The sequence below is a fragment of the Heterocephalus glaber genome, unplaced genomic scaffold (assembly GCF_053883595.1).
Source record: "Heterocephalus glaber isolate CG9 unplaced genomic scaffold, H.glaber_assembly_v1.0 deba00000818, whole genome shotgun sequence".
Lineage (NCBI taxonomy): Eukaryota > Metazoa > Chordata > Mammalia > Rodentia > Bathyergidae > Heterocephalus > Heterocephalus glaber.
In genome coordinates this window covers 13,592,299-13,611,332 of record NW_028258164.1, presented here as the reverse complement: position 1 = coordinate 13,611,332, position 19,034 = coordinate 13,592,299, and the positions used below count along the sequence as shown (strand labels likewise).

Sequence of the window (19,034 nt, the reverse complement as noted above, 5' to 3'; positions counted from 1 at the left end):
ACCCCAGTGCATGTGGCTTGGTGTAAGCCTGACAATGAACAGGATAGGAATCCTTTAAGATCTTTATGTACTCGTGGTTGTTTTTGTATCTTAAAATTGGAAGACACTAGGATAACAAGTGTGATCTTGTCTTCTTTTCTTTTCTTTTCTTTTCTGTTTTTTTGGTACCGGGGATCGAACTTGGGACCTTGCGCTTTTGAGAACGGCGCTGGAACCACTGAGCTAAATCCCTGGCCCAGATCTTGTCTTATTTTATGAGATGTCTCTTCTGAAATATTCTGACCCAGTTTTATCACTTTAAAATGAATGGGAATGAAAACTGGAATTGATAGTGCCCTGGCATTCTTAGAGAAGCCCTTGGATTCTTGGATTTCGACACTGGACGCAGGATAACAGGAGGCCTGGGACCTACCATCCGTCTGCAGCAGAGGACAAGTCACACTGGCCCAGCCCTGTTTTCCTATAGATGGCAACATCACTGCCCTACCATCACTGACCACGTGAGAAAGAAAGCCTTGCTGAGATGCCCCAAGTTAAACATAGATTTTCCAAGCCATGCATGTTATCAAAATGATTTTCCATGAAGATCTCTGAGCTCAAAGCCAGAGACAGTATCTTACTCATGGCAGAAGTCTAGCAATATGCGTGGCACACATTAGGCCTGACCTGGTCAGTGGGCACACATATTGGTATCTCATCACTCTAGGGGACTTGACCCTGCCCCTTTATGACCCAAACTAGTGTGTGTTGGTCACCCAGGGAAAGTGAGCAGGCATCATGAATTTGCAGGAGGGGAGCTGCAATTAGGCCTCATTCACTCCCAGTTCTACCAACATTACACTTTGATTTATCATCAAACACAGTCCATGTGTGGAAGAGAACACATTCTGTTGTAAGATACCCCTGTCAGTCCAATCTCTTCAGCATCTGCCTGCACCACCTGACTGCAAGGATCCAGTTTCTGCCAGTCCAATCTTGCAGGTAGTGCCTCCCATCCAGGAGTGAATGGCGGTACCCAGAGATGCCTGCCTTGAGTGGGTGAGCTTGCTAAGAATGGCTTCAGGATTTGCTAAGTGGCAAAGAAGAAGAAGCAAATGACTTTGGAGTGTCTTCCATGGCTAGATTAGGTTTTAATGTAACCAAGGGCACTGGGGACTTTCTGGCCAGGGCAGAGCAGCCTGGGATAGGAGTTGCAGGAGATGGGCAGGCTTGAGGGGGGAGGCAGGGGGAACCTAGGGTTGGCATGGGTCAGAGGTACCCAGGAAAACCCCTCTAGTTTAGCGTCATGTTGATCCTAAGAGCAGAGCTCACAGGTGCAATGACCCCAGCACACTTGCTCAGTGTGGGATTTCAGAGTTCGTAATCAAAGAACAAGACCAGGATGGGCCAGCGATTTAGCTCAGTAATTTCGCTGCCGGCTACGCAAGCGCAAAGACCTGAGTTTGAACAGATACCAATGGACTTGAAGGAGAAGAGGGGAGAAACTGTCCCCCACCTTGAACAAGCACTTGGCAGAGGGGCCTTGCTGGGGTCAGGGCAAAAGCTCCCTCCCCCGGTTCTGGGCAGATGGATCCACCCGAGCACTGTGTGACCCGGGCTTCAGTAAGGGGGGCTCAGAGACAATGACAGCGTGCGGAATAGTCAGTCCTTCGTTTTTCTCTTCTGCAACTCCTGGATGGATAAGGGCCCAAGTCAGTCACAGCCAGCCACTGACTATCCCCAGCACCCTGGGCATAGGGGACACAGCGTTGGACAAGGACCACCAAACCATTCAGCTCTCCAGAAATATTTACCGGATGGTCATTAGGGGTGAACACTGTCCTTGGTGTTGGGAATATGCTTGCCCCTCCCTATCCACTGCCTCTGCTCCATCCTTGGTCTCCAGAGTCTGTGGCCACTGTCTCATGGGCAGTCCCCAGGCTACTGTGCCGCCTGTGTGGGAAGCCAGGGATACACCTGACCAATCCTGGCCATTTCACACCAGGAGCCTCTCTTGGGGACCCCAACACCCTCCTCAACCAGAGCCTGAGAGGCCTGAGGTCCACCTCTTGGAGGTGCCCAGACTCCAGGGGTAGTGCAGATCTCACCTCCTCCCTCAGCACAACCCGGGCACTGTGCCAGGTGCCCTCAAGATGCTGCTGGAATTCTGTTCTCAAGCCTCAGTGCCTGGAAGAACTACCTTCTGCGTGGGTCTCACAGGAAGTGGCAGCATTCCGGCCCTTTCGGGTCCCCACACACACCACACATGACCTCTCTGCCTCGGGCTTCAGGACCTTGCACACTACAGCGTCTCCTCCTCCTGGGAGGCACGGGGCCTGGGTGCCAGGGCTCCACGGTGGACGCGCTGGTGCTTGAGCAGGTGCTGCTTCTGACGGAAGCCACGGCCGCAGGCAGCGCACAGGTAGGGCCGCTCCCCGGTGTGGTTGCGCTGGTGCCGAGTAAGGTTGGGTTTCTGGCTGAAACGGCGGCCGCACTCAGAGCAGGCGTAGGGCCGCTCGCCCGTGTGGATGCGCTGGTGGATGGTGAGAGCCGACCACCAGGAGAAACTCTTGCCGCACTCGTTGCAGATGAACTGGCGCTGCTCACTGGGGCCTGCCAGGCCCGAGCGCCCCCGGCCGCACAGCTCACCCCTGGTCCCTTGAGGACTGCGGGGCTGCGTGTCCAGGCCCCGCGGGATCTCGGTGGGTGGCTCGGAGCACAACTCTCTGCCCAAGAGCATGGGCCCAGGGCGCAGGAGCTCGGAGGTGTGCACGCGTTGGTGGGCACGCAGGGCGGCGCGGCTCGGGCAGCTCTGCCCGCAGCGGGAGCACGGTGCCGCCTGCGCGCCCGGCAGGTGCGTGCGCAGATGCTTGAGTAGGTGCTGCTTCTGGCGGAAGCCTCGGCCGCAGTGCGGGCAAGGGTGCGGCCGCTCCCCGGTGTGGTTGCGCAGGTGCCGCGTGAGGTTGGGTTTCTGGCTGAAGCGGCGGCCACACTCGGGGCAGGCATAGGGCCGCTCGCCTGTGTGGATGCGCTGGTGGATGTTCAGCGACGACCACCAGGAGAAACTCTTGCCGCACTCATTGCAGATGAACTGGCGCTGCTCCCCGCCAGGTCCTGGGGTGCCGGGGACTGAGGTCCAGGCCCTGGGTTGGCCCCACCAGCCCTGGCACAACCCTAGCCAGGCCCACTCGGGCCGCCCTCTCTGTAGCCTGGACCGCAGACGACAGGCACTGCGCACCGCCGTGTCCCGCAGCGCCTCCTGCAGGCCAGCGCGCATGCCCTGGCGGTCCCGGGCGTGCGCACGCTGGTGGATCCGCAGGCCCACCTGGTGGCGGAAGCAGCGCTCACACTCCGGACATGAGTGGGTGGCGGGGCGGGTGTGGGTCTTCTGATGCTTAAGCAAGTGCTGCTTCTGACTGAAGCGCCGCATGCACTCTGAACAGCAGAAGGGCCGCTCACCCGTATGGTGCCGCTGGTGGCGCGCCAGGTTGGGCTTCTGGCTGAAGCTCTTGCCACACTTGCCACACAGGTAGGGCTTCTCCCCGGTGTGAGTGCGCTGGTGGATCTTCAGGGACGACCACCAGCTGAACCTCTTCCCACAGTCCACGCACACAAAGTGACCCTCACCCACAGAAAGTGCAGGGCTCAGCGGGCCCGTGGCTGTCCCTGGGGCCCGGCCTGGCAGCCTCCCATCGGGATCAGGGGGAGGAATGCACACTGGACGCCCGGGCTCCTCCTGTGCCCCCAGCGCCCGCGGCCGCCCCATGGTCTGGCATGACTGGAGGCCCCGTTGCTGCTGGCAGATGTTCTCCTTGTTTTTCTCCGGGAGCGTGGCCTGCCCCACCAGTGTCTCCAGCAACCGCTCTGGCTTCTCTTGTTTGATCTTCATTATCAGTCCATCTCCTGCTAGGGTCAAAGGGAGAGGTCAGCGACTGCTGATGGGGTGGAAGAAGAGGAGAAAGGAAGGGGTAAGGGAAGAAGAGCTGGAGGGGAGGCAAAGAGTTGTTAGATGGAAAGAAACTGGGAAAGAAAGGGAGTAGGGGAAGGAAGAAAAGGCAGAGGTGTGGAGAGCAAAGCGAAAAATTCAGGAAGGAAAAGTGACTGGCTCAAGGACATGGACAAGGAGAGGTCCCCCAAGCAGAGAACTTAAGGAAAAGAGGCAGGAAGTCTCCAGGAAGTCCCCAGGCAGCAAGGAGAAAAGGCCAAGCCTCAAAACAGAGGGCACCACTGGTCCTTCAGTAGCTAGGGTGGTAGCCATGGTGTACAGACCTGCTAGCCCCCTGCAGTTTGGCAATCTCCCTTTCGTCAACAAAACCAACAGAACTGAGGCATTAGCACCCAACACTGAGGTGTTATGATGCCCTTGTATTAACCCTAATCCACTTTACTAAGGAGAGTACACCACACTGCTCCAAGCCACCTCTCATACCTGCAGTGCACAGGTCTAGAGGTGCTTTACCTGCCTAGCTCAGGGACACAGGGAGCCATAAAGAAAGTGTCTGCTTTACACCCTAAAGAATACACACCATATGATTCCGCTTATGTGAAGAGCAAAATCTGGAAAACTAATCCATGAGTTAGAAGTCAGGGTGATGGGCACATTAAGGGCATGGGTTCTGGGGTTCGGGCAATGCTGTCCCCTGGTGTGGATGCTGGTTACGTGGGTATGTTCACTTCATGAGAATTTACAGAGCTTGCAATCAATGCACTTATCTTTGTGTGTGTTATACTTCAATAAAAAGTTCACATTCAGCCAGGAGTGGTGGTGGACATCTGTAATCTCAGCACTCAGGAGGCTGAGGGAGGATTGCTATGAGTTCAAGGCCAGCCTGGGCTACATAGTGAGTTCAAGGCTGGTCTGAACTACATGGAGAGACCCTGTCTCAAAACAAAACATAACAAAAGTTTACACTGAATAAAAAGGTAGTGGAACAATACAGTTGAGAAAAATCTCTTAAGTAACAGATTTTAACATTACAAAGACAATAAAAGAAACCCAAAGAAATACATGGAAGGTATTAATAAAGATAAAAACAGAGACTATAAAGGGAACACAGAGGTACAAAAAGGATTCTGAAAAATCTTAAAATGTTACGTATAGCCTTTATATCAATAAATTTGAAAATCTATATGATGGACCATTTTGCAAGAAAACAAATTGAAACTGACTTAAGAGTAGGTAGGAAACTTGACTATATAATGAACAATCAGAAGAGAGTTGGGCCGGGGATTTAGCTCAGTGGCGCAGTGCATGTCTTACAAGCACAAGGTCTTGAGCTCAATCCCCAGTACCAGGAAAAAAAAGAAGAGAGTGAAAAGAAAGCCAAAGTTCCACCCTAAATGGGCAATAAGCCACAGGACTGTATAAACAGATTCCATTAAGAATTCAAGAGGAGGGCTGGGGATTTAGCTCAGTGGTTTCGCTGCCTGCTGCACCGTAAGCACAAGGACGGAGTTCAATCCCCGGTACCAAAAAAAAGGAATTCAAGAGGACATTCCCAGCATCTAGGAATTTTTTTATTTTATTGAAGTTAATTTAAATCTAAATTTAAACTTATACAGACATATGGGCTAGCAGATATACAATGGATAGCACAAGTTTAGGAAAAATGTGTGCCAATATATGATAAATGATATATCTAGAATATATAAAAGACTCACATAGATATGATGAAAAGATTGAACCTCACTGGTTGGCAAAATGCAAAATAAACAGTGTAGCATCTTTTCATCTCTCATATCAAGCAGAGTGGGAAAATGGACACTATCTGTACCTTACAATATACATGGAACTACCTAAGGGGAGAAGGGGGGAGCAAGGATATCTCAAGGCACAGCCACTAGCATCTCCTTCATAATATAAAATACTGTGCAGCAACTGAAAAGTCTGAGAAAGAACTATATATGCCAACGTGGAAAAAACTTCTGGAACATTTTAGGAGAAATCAAAGAGCAGGGCCAGGGATGTAGCTCAGTGGTACCACACCTGCCTGGCAAGCTCAAGATCCTGAGTTCGATCCCCGGTAGGGAGTGGGGGAGAGCAAAAAACCAGTATGAATCATCTGATCCACTTTATGAAAGATAAAACTTGATGTCTCTCCACGCATATGAACCTTGAGAGGTCAAAGGGGGACTTCACTTTATCTGTGTTGTTTCAGTTTGTACGGGAATATTTAAGTATTAATAATTTTTTTTTTTTGGTACCAGGGATCGAACTCCGGACCTTGAGCTTGTGAGGCAGGCAGCGGCACCACTGAGCTAAATCCCTAGCCTGGTCAAGTATTAATAATTTTTTTTTTTTTTGGTACCGGGGGTCAAACTCAGGTCCTTGCGCTTTTGAGGCAAGCGGCAGAACCACTGAGCTAAATCCCCAGCCCAAGTATTAATAATTTTTAAAGCTTTATAATTTTTAAAGAAATAAGGTAGCCTTTAGTTGTAGGACCAAAGGTGCCACCTACTCCATGGTCTTCAGAGGCCTCCATAGGGGAGGGGATCATGTGAAGAGCCTTTAAGGGACCTGGTTTCCTCCTGGCCAAACAACTCCATCTGCCTCCTCTAGGGCTTGGTCATGAAAAATCATTTTATTAACAGTCATAATTTGAAAACAAAAATGATTATTTAAATTACATATTAGCAAGAACTGGATACCCAGTTCATGTGTAACTTATTATAAGGATGTTTCTTTAGCTGCACCTGACTGTTGGCCAACAGAAGTATTTAAGGCACTAGGTGTCCAAACTGGCACTCTGGTGGTAAATACAAAGTATACTCAAGCAGAAAGGGACCGTGTCCCTGAGTGACCCAATATCTATCATTGGCCCAGAGCTCTCCTCATCTCTGCTTGGCCTGACTAAACTTGGCATTAATATTGACCAGAGGCTACCTCCTCCAGATCAAAAGATGTCCCTGTCCCCAAAAGCCTGAGGACACCAGGACAAAGTCTGTATGTCCACCTGCAAAGGGCATGGGGCATATACGAGCCCAGCACAGGTCCCTGAAAGTCCCAAAACTGGAGTGAGGTGTGCTTGAACCCAAGCCTGTCCTAGGGCACAGTCCCCTATGGCTCAGTTATTGATACTCAGCCTCTGGCTTACAAGGAATGCTCCTCAATGATCACAAAAATCAATGTTTTATCTTTTATTGATTGTGATACTGAGGATTGAACCCCAAGGCCGTCACACTGACCTATATCCCCAACTCTTTTCTTTACTTTTCATGTTGAGATAGGATCTGCCTAAGCTGCTAAATTGCCAGGCTGGGCTCAAACTTTTGTTGTTTTTTCCTGGTACGGAGGATCGAACTCAGGACCTCGTGCTTTCGAGGCAGGTGCAGTGCCTCTGAGCTAAATCCCCGGCCCCTGGGCTCAAATTTGTGATCCTCCGGGAGTGCTGAGATTACAGATGTACACCACCACACCCAGCTGTTTTCAATTTTAAATGGTTCAGGTAAAATAAGAAGGTGCTAAATGGGAATTATTACTCAATGGGTACGGAGTTCCTGGGGTGATATAAGAAGATCTGAAAGTAGATGATGGTGATGTTTCACAGCATTATTAATGTGCTTAATGTTAAAGAACTGTACATTTGAAAATGGTTAACATGGTGAACTTTATGTTACATACAGTTTGCCACAATCCTAAAAATCACATAAAATATATATAAACTAAAAGAGAGGCTGAGGATGTAGCTCAGTAGATGAGCTCTAGCCTAGCCTGCTGGAGGCCCTGGGTTCTACCCAGCACCACAAAAAATATATAAATAAAATAGATAAGTTCTCAATTATCTGACAAACATGGCTCTTTACAACCAGCCACTCCATAAATTCAGCAGGCAAGCAGCTTAAGGAGCTGCAAGAACACAGCTGCAGCCCAGGGCTGGCCCCTGGGCCCCCAAGTACCCCAGCACTCTAGGATTCAGGCCAGGGTTTCTCAAACTCTTCCCTGAAACTAAAGGCTCACCTCAGGAGCTTCCCTAGGGAGGACAGAGGGCTCTGGCCTCTGTGTCTTATGTCAAGCAGAGCTGCCCCCAGCTACCTGGGGAAAGGGTCCTGCTCCAGAAGCATTTGGCATGCATACTCTAGGCTTTTTGGTAATTACCTAATGTCTGCATCCTGTAGAGGCTGGGGTTCCAGCTGAGGCCAAGCTGGATTGGTGTCAGGCCCCAGTGCGGAATGGGTGGTTTCTACAAATCACACTGCTGCCTTTGGAGCTTGCCAGGAACATCTATCTTTTTCCTCCTTACTGCCTAATTTTTTTCTCAGTCTTAGGGCTACTGCAATGATTTTCCTGGGAGGGCAGGTGGCTCTCCCCACAGGGGCAATGAAGCAGGGGTTCTGGGGTCCATGGGGCAACTCCCAGAGTCAACCTCGGTCAGGACTCTGAGGTGGGCTTGACCTGTTCTCAGACCCAAGGATACCAGGACAGGGGCTGCAGAGAGGACAGGGAGAGCGGCTCACAGGGACCAGGGCTGCTGGGGGTGGGCTCCGGCCAAGAGCATGACCAGATTGTAAAATTTTCCACTCTGGAAGTACTTGCATGGGAGATGTAGGATCCAGGCCAGTAAAGACCCTGAACTCTGGGTGACCCCAGAAGCTCTAAAGGCCTGAAGACACTTTGCTGACCAATAAACAGCTTGTGTTTTTTGTTTTTCGGTTTTTTTGGTACTGGGGATCGAACTTGGGTCCTTGCGCTTGAGCAGGAAGCGGTGAAACCACTGAGCTAAACCCCCAGCCCTAAACAGCTTGTTTTAACCTACTTTCCTACCAGGGTGTTAGTTTGCTGTGTTGAAATAACAGAACCCCTTAACTCCCCGCTCTAGACCTTAAAACACACCCCTGATTTGTACCCTTCTTGGCATGTATGTAACGGACTGGGCGTTGCCATTTTTTTGTTCCCATGGCTTCTGTCCTTGTTCTATACTTTGGGTGACCTTCAAAAGTCCTGGTCTCCACCCTGAAATTGTACATTCTAGAAGCCACTGGGCAAATCCAGCAGCTTAGTCTCAGCTCTGGGGGGTACAAGGGCAGGTGGGCCTGGGAGGGGGAGGAAGCCGCCTTCCCTCTTCTCTCTTACCTGTGCTGTCACCAGGCCAGCCACTCTCCATCCCTGGATATCTCCTGCAGCGGCGTCAGCACTGGCTGGATCCCTGCCCTGCCATCTAGGGGTGAGACGGAAGTGAAGAAAGAGAATTGGCCTATAGGACAAGGATGATACCTTGTTCCCTAGGCCCTCTCCCCATTGGAGAACGTGTGATCTCTTTTCCATGAGCTTTTCTATCAGTTCAGATGTGTGAGGTCTCTTTAATTGCACACATACCTGCTGGATAGGTGAAAACAGCCTAATTCCTATTGTTTGAAGAAGAAATAGGCCAGAGAGGACCCTGGACAAGCCCAGAGTCACAGAAGTGGCAGGAAGGAAAAAACTCAGGTTCCTAACTCCCAGGCCAGAGCTCACTTCCCACATGTTCAATATCATCACATTGGTGTGAGAAAGACAGGACATCTGAGAGCCAGGGACCTCAGGAAAGGGCTGGGGTGTGGCTCAGGAGTAGAATGCTTGCCGGGCACATGCAAGGCCTTGGGTTTCATCCCCAGTGCTGCCAGAGAAACAGAAAATCAAAGCACCACTGGAAAGCAGAGCTGCCCCTATGTTATCTAAGCTGGTGGCCCCTTTCAAAGTCCCCATCCATGTTCTAGTGCAAGTCCTTCCAAGGCATGTCACAGCCACCCCAGGACCAGAACACAGCAGTTCACCAGTCCCTACTTGATTGATTGAGTGATTAGCATTTATTTTATGGCCAAGCTTCTGAACATTTCCTGACTGATTCTCTTCACGCTCAGAAGGAAGGTGGCTAGGGGATGTTACCTTCCCAGAGTGGTCCCTCTGACCTCTGACATGCCGTTCACTTGTCTGCATGGTCCCTGCCATCATGAGGACAGCAACTGTTCATGCTTAGCCATGAACCCTGATGCCTAGGACAAAGCCTGGCACTCGAGCAAGGGCACTTAACAAATGCGTGTGGCATAATACATGTGCTGCCTGGCTTTGAACTGAAGCTCAGAGATGGGCTCACTTTGCCTACTACCTTGATGTGGCTGTCACCTCCTAAGTGCACAGTGGGGACAGCTGGCTTCCTCACAGACACCCATGCTCCTCTTCCTCTCTCCCCCAGGTCCCCATCCTGAGTACACTCTAAGGACATCTACCCAGATGGGAAAACTGGACCCTGAACAGCTGTGGTGGTGCACACCCACAACCCCAGTATTCTGGGATGCTGAGGCAGGAGGATCATGAACTTGAGCCCAGCTTGGGGAACTCAGTGACTTAGCAAGATTGTTTCAAAACTTTAAAAAAAAGGGCTGGGGATACAGCTCAGTGTGAAGGCCCTGGGTTCAATCCCCAGTACGAAAAAAACAACAACATCAACAAGAAAAAAACTAGATCCTAACAAGAGGTAAAAGAGAGGTATAAGAATCTAAAATAAAGGGCCAGGGACTTAGCTGGCACCACACCTGCCTGGAAAGTGCAAGGTTCTGAGTTTGATCCCTGGTACCAAAAAAAAAAAAAAAACCCAGAATCTAAAGTAAAATGACTTTCATGGGGGCAAAGAGGGAAAAGAACACCTTCCTATCTTTCAGAGTACTTTCTTTACAAACTTCTAATTGTTAAGCCTGACTCTGTCCTTTTGAGCCATATGTAAATCTTCTGTAAAGCCCTTGGCCAGCTTTACAAGGCAGGACTGTCTTCCTGGAGCACCTGAGAGCCTCTGCTTTGAAATGTAAACACACAGGAAGCCAGGCCATCTCCCAGGAGGGCAGGACCCTAACTCACGCAGGAGCCTGGCTCCAACTTGCAAACTTACCTCCCGTCATATGAATAGGAGTTTATTTTTCTTTTGGATAAGGGCAGTTGGCTAACAGATGGTCACCCAGTTCCCACGTGAGTTCGAGATAGCGCCCTGATGTCCTCTTGCTTGAGGACCAGCTATGGTTTATCTCGAGAACAGGTGTGCCAGGGTGGCCTCTGCCTGGTGATCAATGGGGTGCAGTTCACCTCTGTGGCTGAAGACTGCGCGAAGTGACATTACATTCTGGTAATGCTTATACAGTTTTAAAAAACAAACCTACTTTTTTTTTGGTACCGGGCCTCAAACTTGGGTCCTTGCGCTTGAGCAGGAGGCGATGAAACCACTGAGCTAAATCCCCGGCCCAACAAACCTACTTTTTTCTCTCTTTTTGTAGAGAATGTTTGTAGGTTGGCAAGGGACTGGTTTGAACTGTTTCCCCAGCAGGGGTTGCGCACCACCCCTACTGTGCTTTCTCATGGACACAGGATCCAGAGATGGCAGCAGGAAGAGAGGGCGACACTCACCATGCCAGGCCAGCTGGGGGATGGAGGGGGTCAGGCAGCCCCCCCAGCTGCCCCCTGACTCCCTCCAGCCCCAGTGTGAGCTTTTTCTTCCCCCAGTACAGGGGACTGAACTCAGGACCTTGCCCCTGTGAGGCAGGCGCAGCGCCCGTGCACTAAATCCCTGGCAGAGTGTGAGCTTTTGCATCCCGTGCCGCTGGGCACCTCTCGCCATGCAGACTTAGCATCTACCTAAAGAGGCCAGAGGACCACAGAAAGGGGCCGCCTCAACATCAGCAGACTCAGGTAGTCAAAGCTGGGGCCACAAATATGGGACAAGGTCAGAGGGTCAGGCAAAGCCTATGCAACACACCTAGGGGTCCCGAAACCAAACCCAAGAGTCTTGCTTTACCCACTCTGGCTTCCAAGAGCTGGTAGGGCCTCAGAATGGCCTCCAGTGATGCCTGGTGGCCTTCCCTGTCCAGGGCATGAGGGAGAGCAGCCCTGTGCAGCAGCAGCAGGACCCAAAGGGATGAAGGGAGAAACAAGAGGGGACACAGAGAGAACAGGCATGGGGGAGGGCAGCCATTCCTCTAGGGACCCACTTTCACCTGTGTCGTCAGGCGGGGTGAGTCTTCAGGCCACACCCTGGCAATGCCAAGCCAAGGCAGTCCCTCTCTGTGGATATCCATTCTGGGTCCTCCATGCTGCCTTCTCTCCCATGCTGCCTCTTGCTCCACCCAGCCCTCCTCAGCCCCACCCTGACATCATGCAGCCGGGAGGAGAGACACTTAGGAAGCAGGCTGCCCTGCAGAACGCTCCTGCAGAACCCAAGAGTGAAGGAGCAGGCATGCCCCTCCACACCTCCGAGGGTCTGAAGACAGCCTTGTCTATCACAGGACCAGACCCAGCCTTCCTGCAACAGAGTCTCAGGAGGTCACCCAAGTCACCTCCCACTTCCTCCCGCTTGTCCTCACTGGGCCAGATTGCAGTTGGGATGAGAAGCCCTCCCTCAAAGAGAAGGCCCAGCTGCCTTGACAACTGGGAGCTGCATGGAGAGGAGCAGGTGGTGAGGCCCAGACCAGGGGATGACAAAGGGGCTTCGGTGTCAGCAGAGAGTTGGCAGCTGGGGTGAGGAACAAGGCCACAGACCAGGGAGAGAGAGCTTGGAGACCTGTTCAAGTCTCCCCAAATCACAGCTCTGGAACAGCTCAGGCCCCAGGAAAGGAAGTGGTGGTGCCCCACACATCCTTTGTCACCAGTGAGGTAGGACAGTGTCTTCACCAGGAGCCAAGGCCTCACCTGACTTTGGTTCTGCTTTCCTTGCACGTCCCCCTGCCAGCCATGTCAGCATGGGCAAGGTGACAGGCGAGGGCAGCTGAGTCTGCACCCCTGGGCTACAACCTGCTGAGGACCAAGTGTGGCAAGCTCAGCACGCTTCACCTACGTCATCTTTCAGCTAAGGAGACTGTGGCTCAGATAAGCTAGGTCATTTACTCAAGGTCACACAGCCAGTAAGTGCTAGAGCCAGGACCAAGTTGGGGGACCCTGTCCCAGCCAGGCGCTTTCTTGGCGACCTTGTCATCTCCAAAGAGACAATGTGACTTACTCAGGAGGTGCCTGCAGCCAAGACCACTTGATTTCAGGGATTTGGCTTCTAGAGCCATGTGAACTTATTGAAATTCAAATAAACTAAACTTAAAATTCAATTTCTCATTCCTAGCCACCTGTGGCCAATGCTGAGCAGTCAAGGTCATTTCTGTCTTCCCGGAAAGCAAGCTTCGGGAAGGCAGGGACCACGCCCTGCCCAACCCTGATAAGCAGGTGTTCAACCTACACGGAATTGATTCATTAAACAAACAGAGGACTCTGAGAGGTCACTCCTATGGCCCCTTACCTTCATCACAAACAACAAATCCCTCAGGATGAGCCAATTCCTCTGCCTGGAAAATGAGTTTCAGTAACAGCAATGATGTTTTCACTTCAAATATATGACTGACAGCACACAGTAAACACCAGTGCACTCACACGCCCAGATACCATCCTGTCTAAACCCAGCTAAGCAAACAGAAGCTCAAAAATGCAAAACTACTGAGACTCAGCTGGGTAAGGTGACCCGTGCCTGCAATCCCAGCACTGTGCAAGACTGAGGCTGGAGGATCGAAAGTTCGAGCCCAGCCTGAAAAACAACCCTGTCTCAAAATTTTAAAAAAGAGGGGCCAGGGGTTTAGCTCAGTGGCACAGCGCCTGCCCTGCAAGCGCAAGGTCCTGAGTTTGATCCCCAGTACAAAAAAAAAAAAAGTTTTAAAAGGGCAGAGGAGGCGCACTGGAGCTGTAGCTCAGTGCAAAGGCGTTGAGTTCAATCCCCAATATCAGAGAGAACATTCACATAACATCTATAATAGTACACTGTCATAACCATTCTATTATTAGTTATTGTTCTTCTATTGTACCTCATTTATAAATTATATTCTATCATAGGTGGGTATGTATAGGAGAAACAGTAAATACAGGGTTCAGTATTATCCATGGGGGTCTTAGAAGATATCCACCAAAGATAAGGGGGGATAGTGTATATGTAAATACAGAGAATATGGGATAGATTTTTAAACCTCACAGACACACTAACATGCCGATGGGAACCATGTCAGCACAGCTCCTTCTGCAGCACTCATGAAAACAGGGGTGAGTCTGTCAGGACAGTGCCCTCAAATATCCAAAGGCCCCTTGCTCCAAGAAACAGAACTCAGGATGCAAGGGCAGAAGCATCATGTCCAGAGAGAGCCAGGAAGCTCTGGGTAGTCAGTCACCTGTTAGGTCACCTGGGCTTGGGGGAGGGTGGCACAGGCCTTGGTGGGGGGCTGCAGAGAAGCTGACATGGGGCAGAAAGTTCTGGAAAGACAACTAGACAGTGCCCAGCAAGCCCAGCAGAGCATGAGACTCCCCCAGGGCTTGGCCTGTGGTAGTCAGCCCACCAGAAAGTACCGGGTCTTCCTCTGGCCTCCTTGGGTAACCCTCAATTGCCACAGGCCTAGATTGTCAGCCCAAGTCCCCCACCACCCCCACCCCAAGAGTGCAGCCCGAAGCCTGCAGCAAAGGTCTTCCCAGACACACACATCAGGCACAAGTCCCACCTGAGAGTGGGAATCTGAAGCCCTGAGTCCTAGCCCACCTGTCACTAACCTGCTGCTTGTCCCTGACAAGTCACTTCAGCTCTCTGAGCCTCAGGTTCCAGAGTGGAGGTCACTGTCTCTTTCAACTCTCTCCAAGGGTTTGTTACAAGAATCAAACGAGGGCTTGGGACTTAGCTCAGTGGTTTCGCCGGCTGCTATGCAAGCACAAGGACCCGAGTTCGATCCCCGGTACCAAAAAAAAAAAAAAAAAAAAAAAAAAATCAAACGAGGCAGGTCTGGAATCATGACCCTTTCTGAACCCTATAAACTAGATAGTGTGTTTTCTCTCCCTGTCTGTGAACACCCCACACTCACATCTTACAAGGCCTCTTTGCAAATGTTCTTGCTACTTAGCCTTCATAAACCTTGACTCTTTCCAGCCATTTGGAATCCTCACAGGCCCTCAGCGCTCCACAATAACCTCCAACTCCATCAGGCCTTGATGAGGAAGAGGGTTGGACACAGCTTTTGCTGTGCTCCTGTCTGTAGAGTCTTCCCCCTAACAGAGCAGTTTATGTCCCATATCTGGACCCAGTAAGACAAGGTGGCCTCCAGCCCCACACCCCAGCATTGGACATGCCCAGCCCCTTCTCCATGGCTCCCTGTACCCCCTCATCACCCACCCTACTCCTCTCTACCCTGAAATCTCCATATCTTTTCCACCATAGAATGCAAACACCTTGCACCAACATAGTCCTACCAGTGCCATTTTAATGAGTCCCAAGATTGCCCACTGCCCATGTGAGTTCAGGGGTCGCTAATTCTCACTAGAAGACTTCAACAATTTTATCGCCTAATTTGCTTCTTCTCATCCATCTACCACGCAGAACCCAAAACAATTTTTCTAAAATTGAAATGTGGACATTACTGCTTTATGTAAAATAATTCACTTTTAGATTTATCTAAAAATTTCTTGGCCTTCCAGTGCCTGCCTCGAAAACACAAAGTACTGAGTTCGATCCCCGGTATAAAACAAAAAATTTCATGGCAAAGACATTCAAAACCTGGCTTGTGGTCACCTCTCTCCACTGCACCCCAACATACTCCATCATCTCCCAGTTGCAGCTCCTGAACCTGTCACATCCTCCTATACAGGTCCTGAGATGGCCTTGCCTGGCTCTTCCGGTCTCAGCCCAGATCAGGAGCACTTTGCCCAGGAAGCCTTTGTGGGTCCATCAGGCCGATCACAGCCCATTCTGTTTGACCTGAGGGGCCATCCAACCCTGTTCCATTCTAAGGAGTAGCTGTCATCATCGGTGCTGCTGTCTCCACAGCCAGATGACAGGCATCTGAACCAGGGATGCTCCTCTCTCCCCAGCACCAAGTACAAGCTCTGTGTGAGGTAAACCATTACTAAACATGGTTGTAAGGGAACAGGAAAAAAAAAAAAAAAGCAATACAAAATAGAGTAGAAGCACGGAATCACGGAACCTTGGAGCTGAAAGGACACAGATGCTATCTATCTCTTCACCTTATTGATGAACACTAGAGATCCAAAAGGACATAAACAGTAGAACCCGGACGTCACTCGCCTTCAACTCTGGGGTTTTGACCACACCCAGGCCCAGCCTCGGCTGGACTCCATCTTGCCCTAAGGGCTTCAGGAGGCATCTTTATACCCCCAGCCACCTACCCATCTTTACAGAGGAAGGAGCCCCTCCCTGTCTCACCCTACCAGACCTGGCTGCTGTTCCTTTTACTGGAATGGAGGTTTGGGGGATCCCCCACCCCAACACGCACACAGTTGCAACTTCTGCGTTTCTTCCCGCTCACCGTTCGTTCTCCACCCCCAATCTGTATCCCCGCTCCTGCAATCACGCATTTATTGAGAACCTACGAGTCCCTCTGAAGCGAGTTCTGGGGCTTCTAACCCCAGAAACCGGTTTATCCAGGAGGCAGACACCAGCTAGGAACTCAGGACAACCGGGCAGCCAAGGGGGGAAGCCCCGCCCCCGCTCACCCGCGGTTCTCCCTCGGGTCCGCGGGGCCCGCTCCCATGTCCAGCCCCGCCGCCCGCCCCAGTTAGGTAAAGTTTGGGGAGCGCGGGGCTCGGGGTGCGCGGAGGTCTCCCCACCCCCGAGCTGGGTGAAGCGGCGCGGAGAGGAGCGCGGCCAGCGCTGGGTCATCGCACGCCCGGCCACTCCCCGCCCGAAATGCAGAGGGAGTGGAGGGAGGGGGCCGGGGAAATAAATACCTTTGACTTTGTAGCTAAGGTTAACGGGAACGGCCTCCCCGAGGGCGTCTCGGGAACCCGACTCCCTACCCTGGCCAGTCCCGGGGCAGGCGGGGCGGGCATGAGCCAATGATTGGCTAATGGGCCTGGCCGTCCCTCGGGCCGCCCAGCCACGCAATTGGCTGTGCGGCTCAGATGACCCTCCTGGCCCTATCGGAGCAGCCCGCGGGGCGGCCCCTTTGTTCTCCCGAACCAATAGCCGGGAGCGGGGGGCTGAACCTGGCCGGCGGGCGCGCCGACCGCGCGGGTAGAGTCTGTGCTGCAGCTGCGGGTACCAGGCCGGGTGCTGTGTGGCCGCAGGTGCCAGTCTGACCTTGCCCGCCTGTTTCCCGCACACGCGCGTGTTAAGGACTGAAGTCGGAGCTCACGAGCCCATACAATCGTTACGGTGCTGAGAAGCCACCGGCTCTGAGGCTTCCCCCGAGCGCACGTCTGCCCTGGCCGTGTGCAGCGGCGAGGTGCACAGATCCCGCGTGCGTGTGCTTGTGGCGAGCTGGCCTTGTGCCTTGCTCCACGTCACCAAGCGGGGTGTTTAGTGCCCTGCACTACGGGCCGTGGAGACGATCCCGTTCCATCCCGTCTCCTAGCTGCGGAAGCGGGGTCAATCCGATTTCACAGCTCACCTGGGCTCAGATGAGTGGAATCCTTTCCCAGCTGCCAATCCAGACCTGACTTTCGGCCATCGCGAGTGTTGACTTCCCAAAGACCTCCAGGAAAAAAAAAAACAAAAAACGTTTTCACCTACCCAGCCCTAGGGGAAGGACCTCTCACTTCGGCCTCAAAGGGAACACAGTGGGTAGCCTCCCACTGACAGGATTCTCCAGCAAACAGAAGCCGGGCCTCTGACTTCCTTCATGGCCCCGGAGAAGCAGGTGGACTTGTTGCCAACCAGGTAGCAGCTGAGAACAGGGCCACAAGCCTGGCTGCTCTTGCGCCTCAGAAGCCAGATGGAAAAGGACAGATTGTCCATTTTGCCACTAATTTTATGTAGTTTTCACATACTTTTCTTTCTCTGAACTTTAAGCTATTTATTTGTAGAACAGTTTTCTAGGTCCCTCCATACCTTACTGAATTCTCTTACATTTGGTTTTAAGCCTTTAGAGGCACTTGTAAAGGGCTACAGAAAGCCCTATAGAGAGCCCATACATCGCTAGCATCAACTCTTGGGGTCTCATCCCACGATTAACTTCTACGGTATCTGGAGGGGGTGCCCCAAAGGTGTGTGGGATTCACCCCTCCTCAGACACCAGTGTGTAGTTCCAGCTCTGACACCAGCAACTATGGTGACCCTGGGAAGCCACTTCCACCAGGCTTATTTCCTCCTCTAGAGTGAAGACTTCCTCCAGATTGACATTCCACGACTAAGGGCATTTCAGGAGTGTAGAAAATGAAACATCTGGGCTCCTATTCCCATTACCATACACGTGACCACACGTGTATGTGTGCAAATCACAGGAAGACACATCTGGAACAGTCCTCAAACTCTCCTTACAGCGTGAGGAGAAAGAACTTGGGAGGGTGGGCTGAGGGAATCCAGGACTTTACATTAAAATATATATGTAAGTGGGTCTGCATTATTTCAAGTTTTAAAGGATAATTTAACACTCTTCTAACTGTAGAAAAAGAAAAACCATTGATTCTTCAGAAGAGAAGGGCAACCCCTAATGACAGAACTCTGACCTCCTTTCCCAAAGTCCTCCCCCTCCACCAGTCAGCTGGGATGAACAACACTGAGCAAGCACTTGGGACAGGCAGGGCCATTGTCCCCATACCCCAGATACCATTTCCCCTTAAAATGATCATTTTTAAGGCCAGGACCTCTGGTCTGATTCCTTCTCGCTTGCCCCAAGTGCCCAGCGCTAACCAGACACCCAGGGACCTGTCCCCTCCTTCCTACCCATCACCTGCAGACATCCGCCCACCTACTCTTTCCTGGTCATCTCCCCTTCACTGGAAGCCCTGTGGTGCCTCAAAGAGAACAGATGTGAGTGGGGCTTGAGACCAGGCCCTCTGCCCTGGGCAAATTATCTAATTTGTCTTCAACTACACAGGTTTTTTAAATGGCTCTGTAACACCATAAACCAATACAAAGCTTTGAAGCTGCTGGCTTCCATCCTACCCTCTCCATACTTATGTACCTAACTTCACCCTCTCTGGACACAGGCCCCAGAGGAGTAGATATTAGGACTTATTTCTGAAAACCTTCGATTTCCATTACAACATGGGTCACACAGTAGGTATTTAATATTTGTCTCAACCAAAAGAACAGCACATTCATTTACCCAAAAAGCACGTGGTAGAGGTG

At 51.5% G+C, this 19,034-nt stretch overlaps 1 protein-coding gene across 14 annotated transcripts; it reads right to left on the bottom strand.

Annotated features, from left to right (window-relative positions):
• Nucleotides 1–2,281: 2,281 nt before the first annotated feature.
• On the bottom strand, nt 2,282–17,457 carry Znf775 (zinc finger protein 775). 14 transcript variants are annotated; one of them, XM_021240812.2, is made up of 4 exons: nt 16,691–16,770; nt 14,507–15,829; nt 9,050–9,134; nt 2,282–3,885 (listed from the first exon to the last, which is right to left on the bottom strand). In XM_021240812.2, the coding sequence occupies exons 3-4, from the start codon at nt 9,078–9,080 to the stop codon at nt 2,282–2,284; spliced, it is 1,635 nt and encodes a 544-aa protein (XP_021096471.2). In that variant the 5' UTR covers nt 9,081–9,134; nt 14,507–15,829; nt 16,691–16,770. The 14 variants fall into 14 exon arrangements, with proteins under 14 accessions (XP_021096471.2, XP_021096470.2, XP_087063788.1 ...); XM_021240811.2 differs by lacking the exon at nt 16,691–16,770 and adding an exon at nt 16,457–16,673; XM_087207662.1 differs by lacking the exons at nt 14,507–15,829; nt 16,691–16,770 and adding an exon at nt 17,353–17,457.
• Nucleotides 17,458–19,034: the final 1,577 nt, after the last annotated feature.

Excerpts from the sequence above, each read along its gene's own strand:
- Znf775 (XM_087207662.1), bottom strand. The coding sequence starts at position 9,080 with ATGGAGAGTGGCTGGCCTGGTGACAGCACAG. Across the intron at positions 3,886-9,049 it reads CTGGCCTGGTGACAGCACAG|CAGGAGATGGACTGATAATG; the intron begins GTAAGAGAGAAG and ends CTTTGACCCTAG.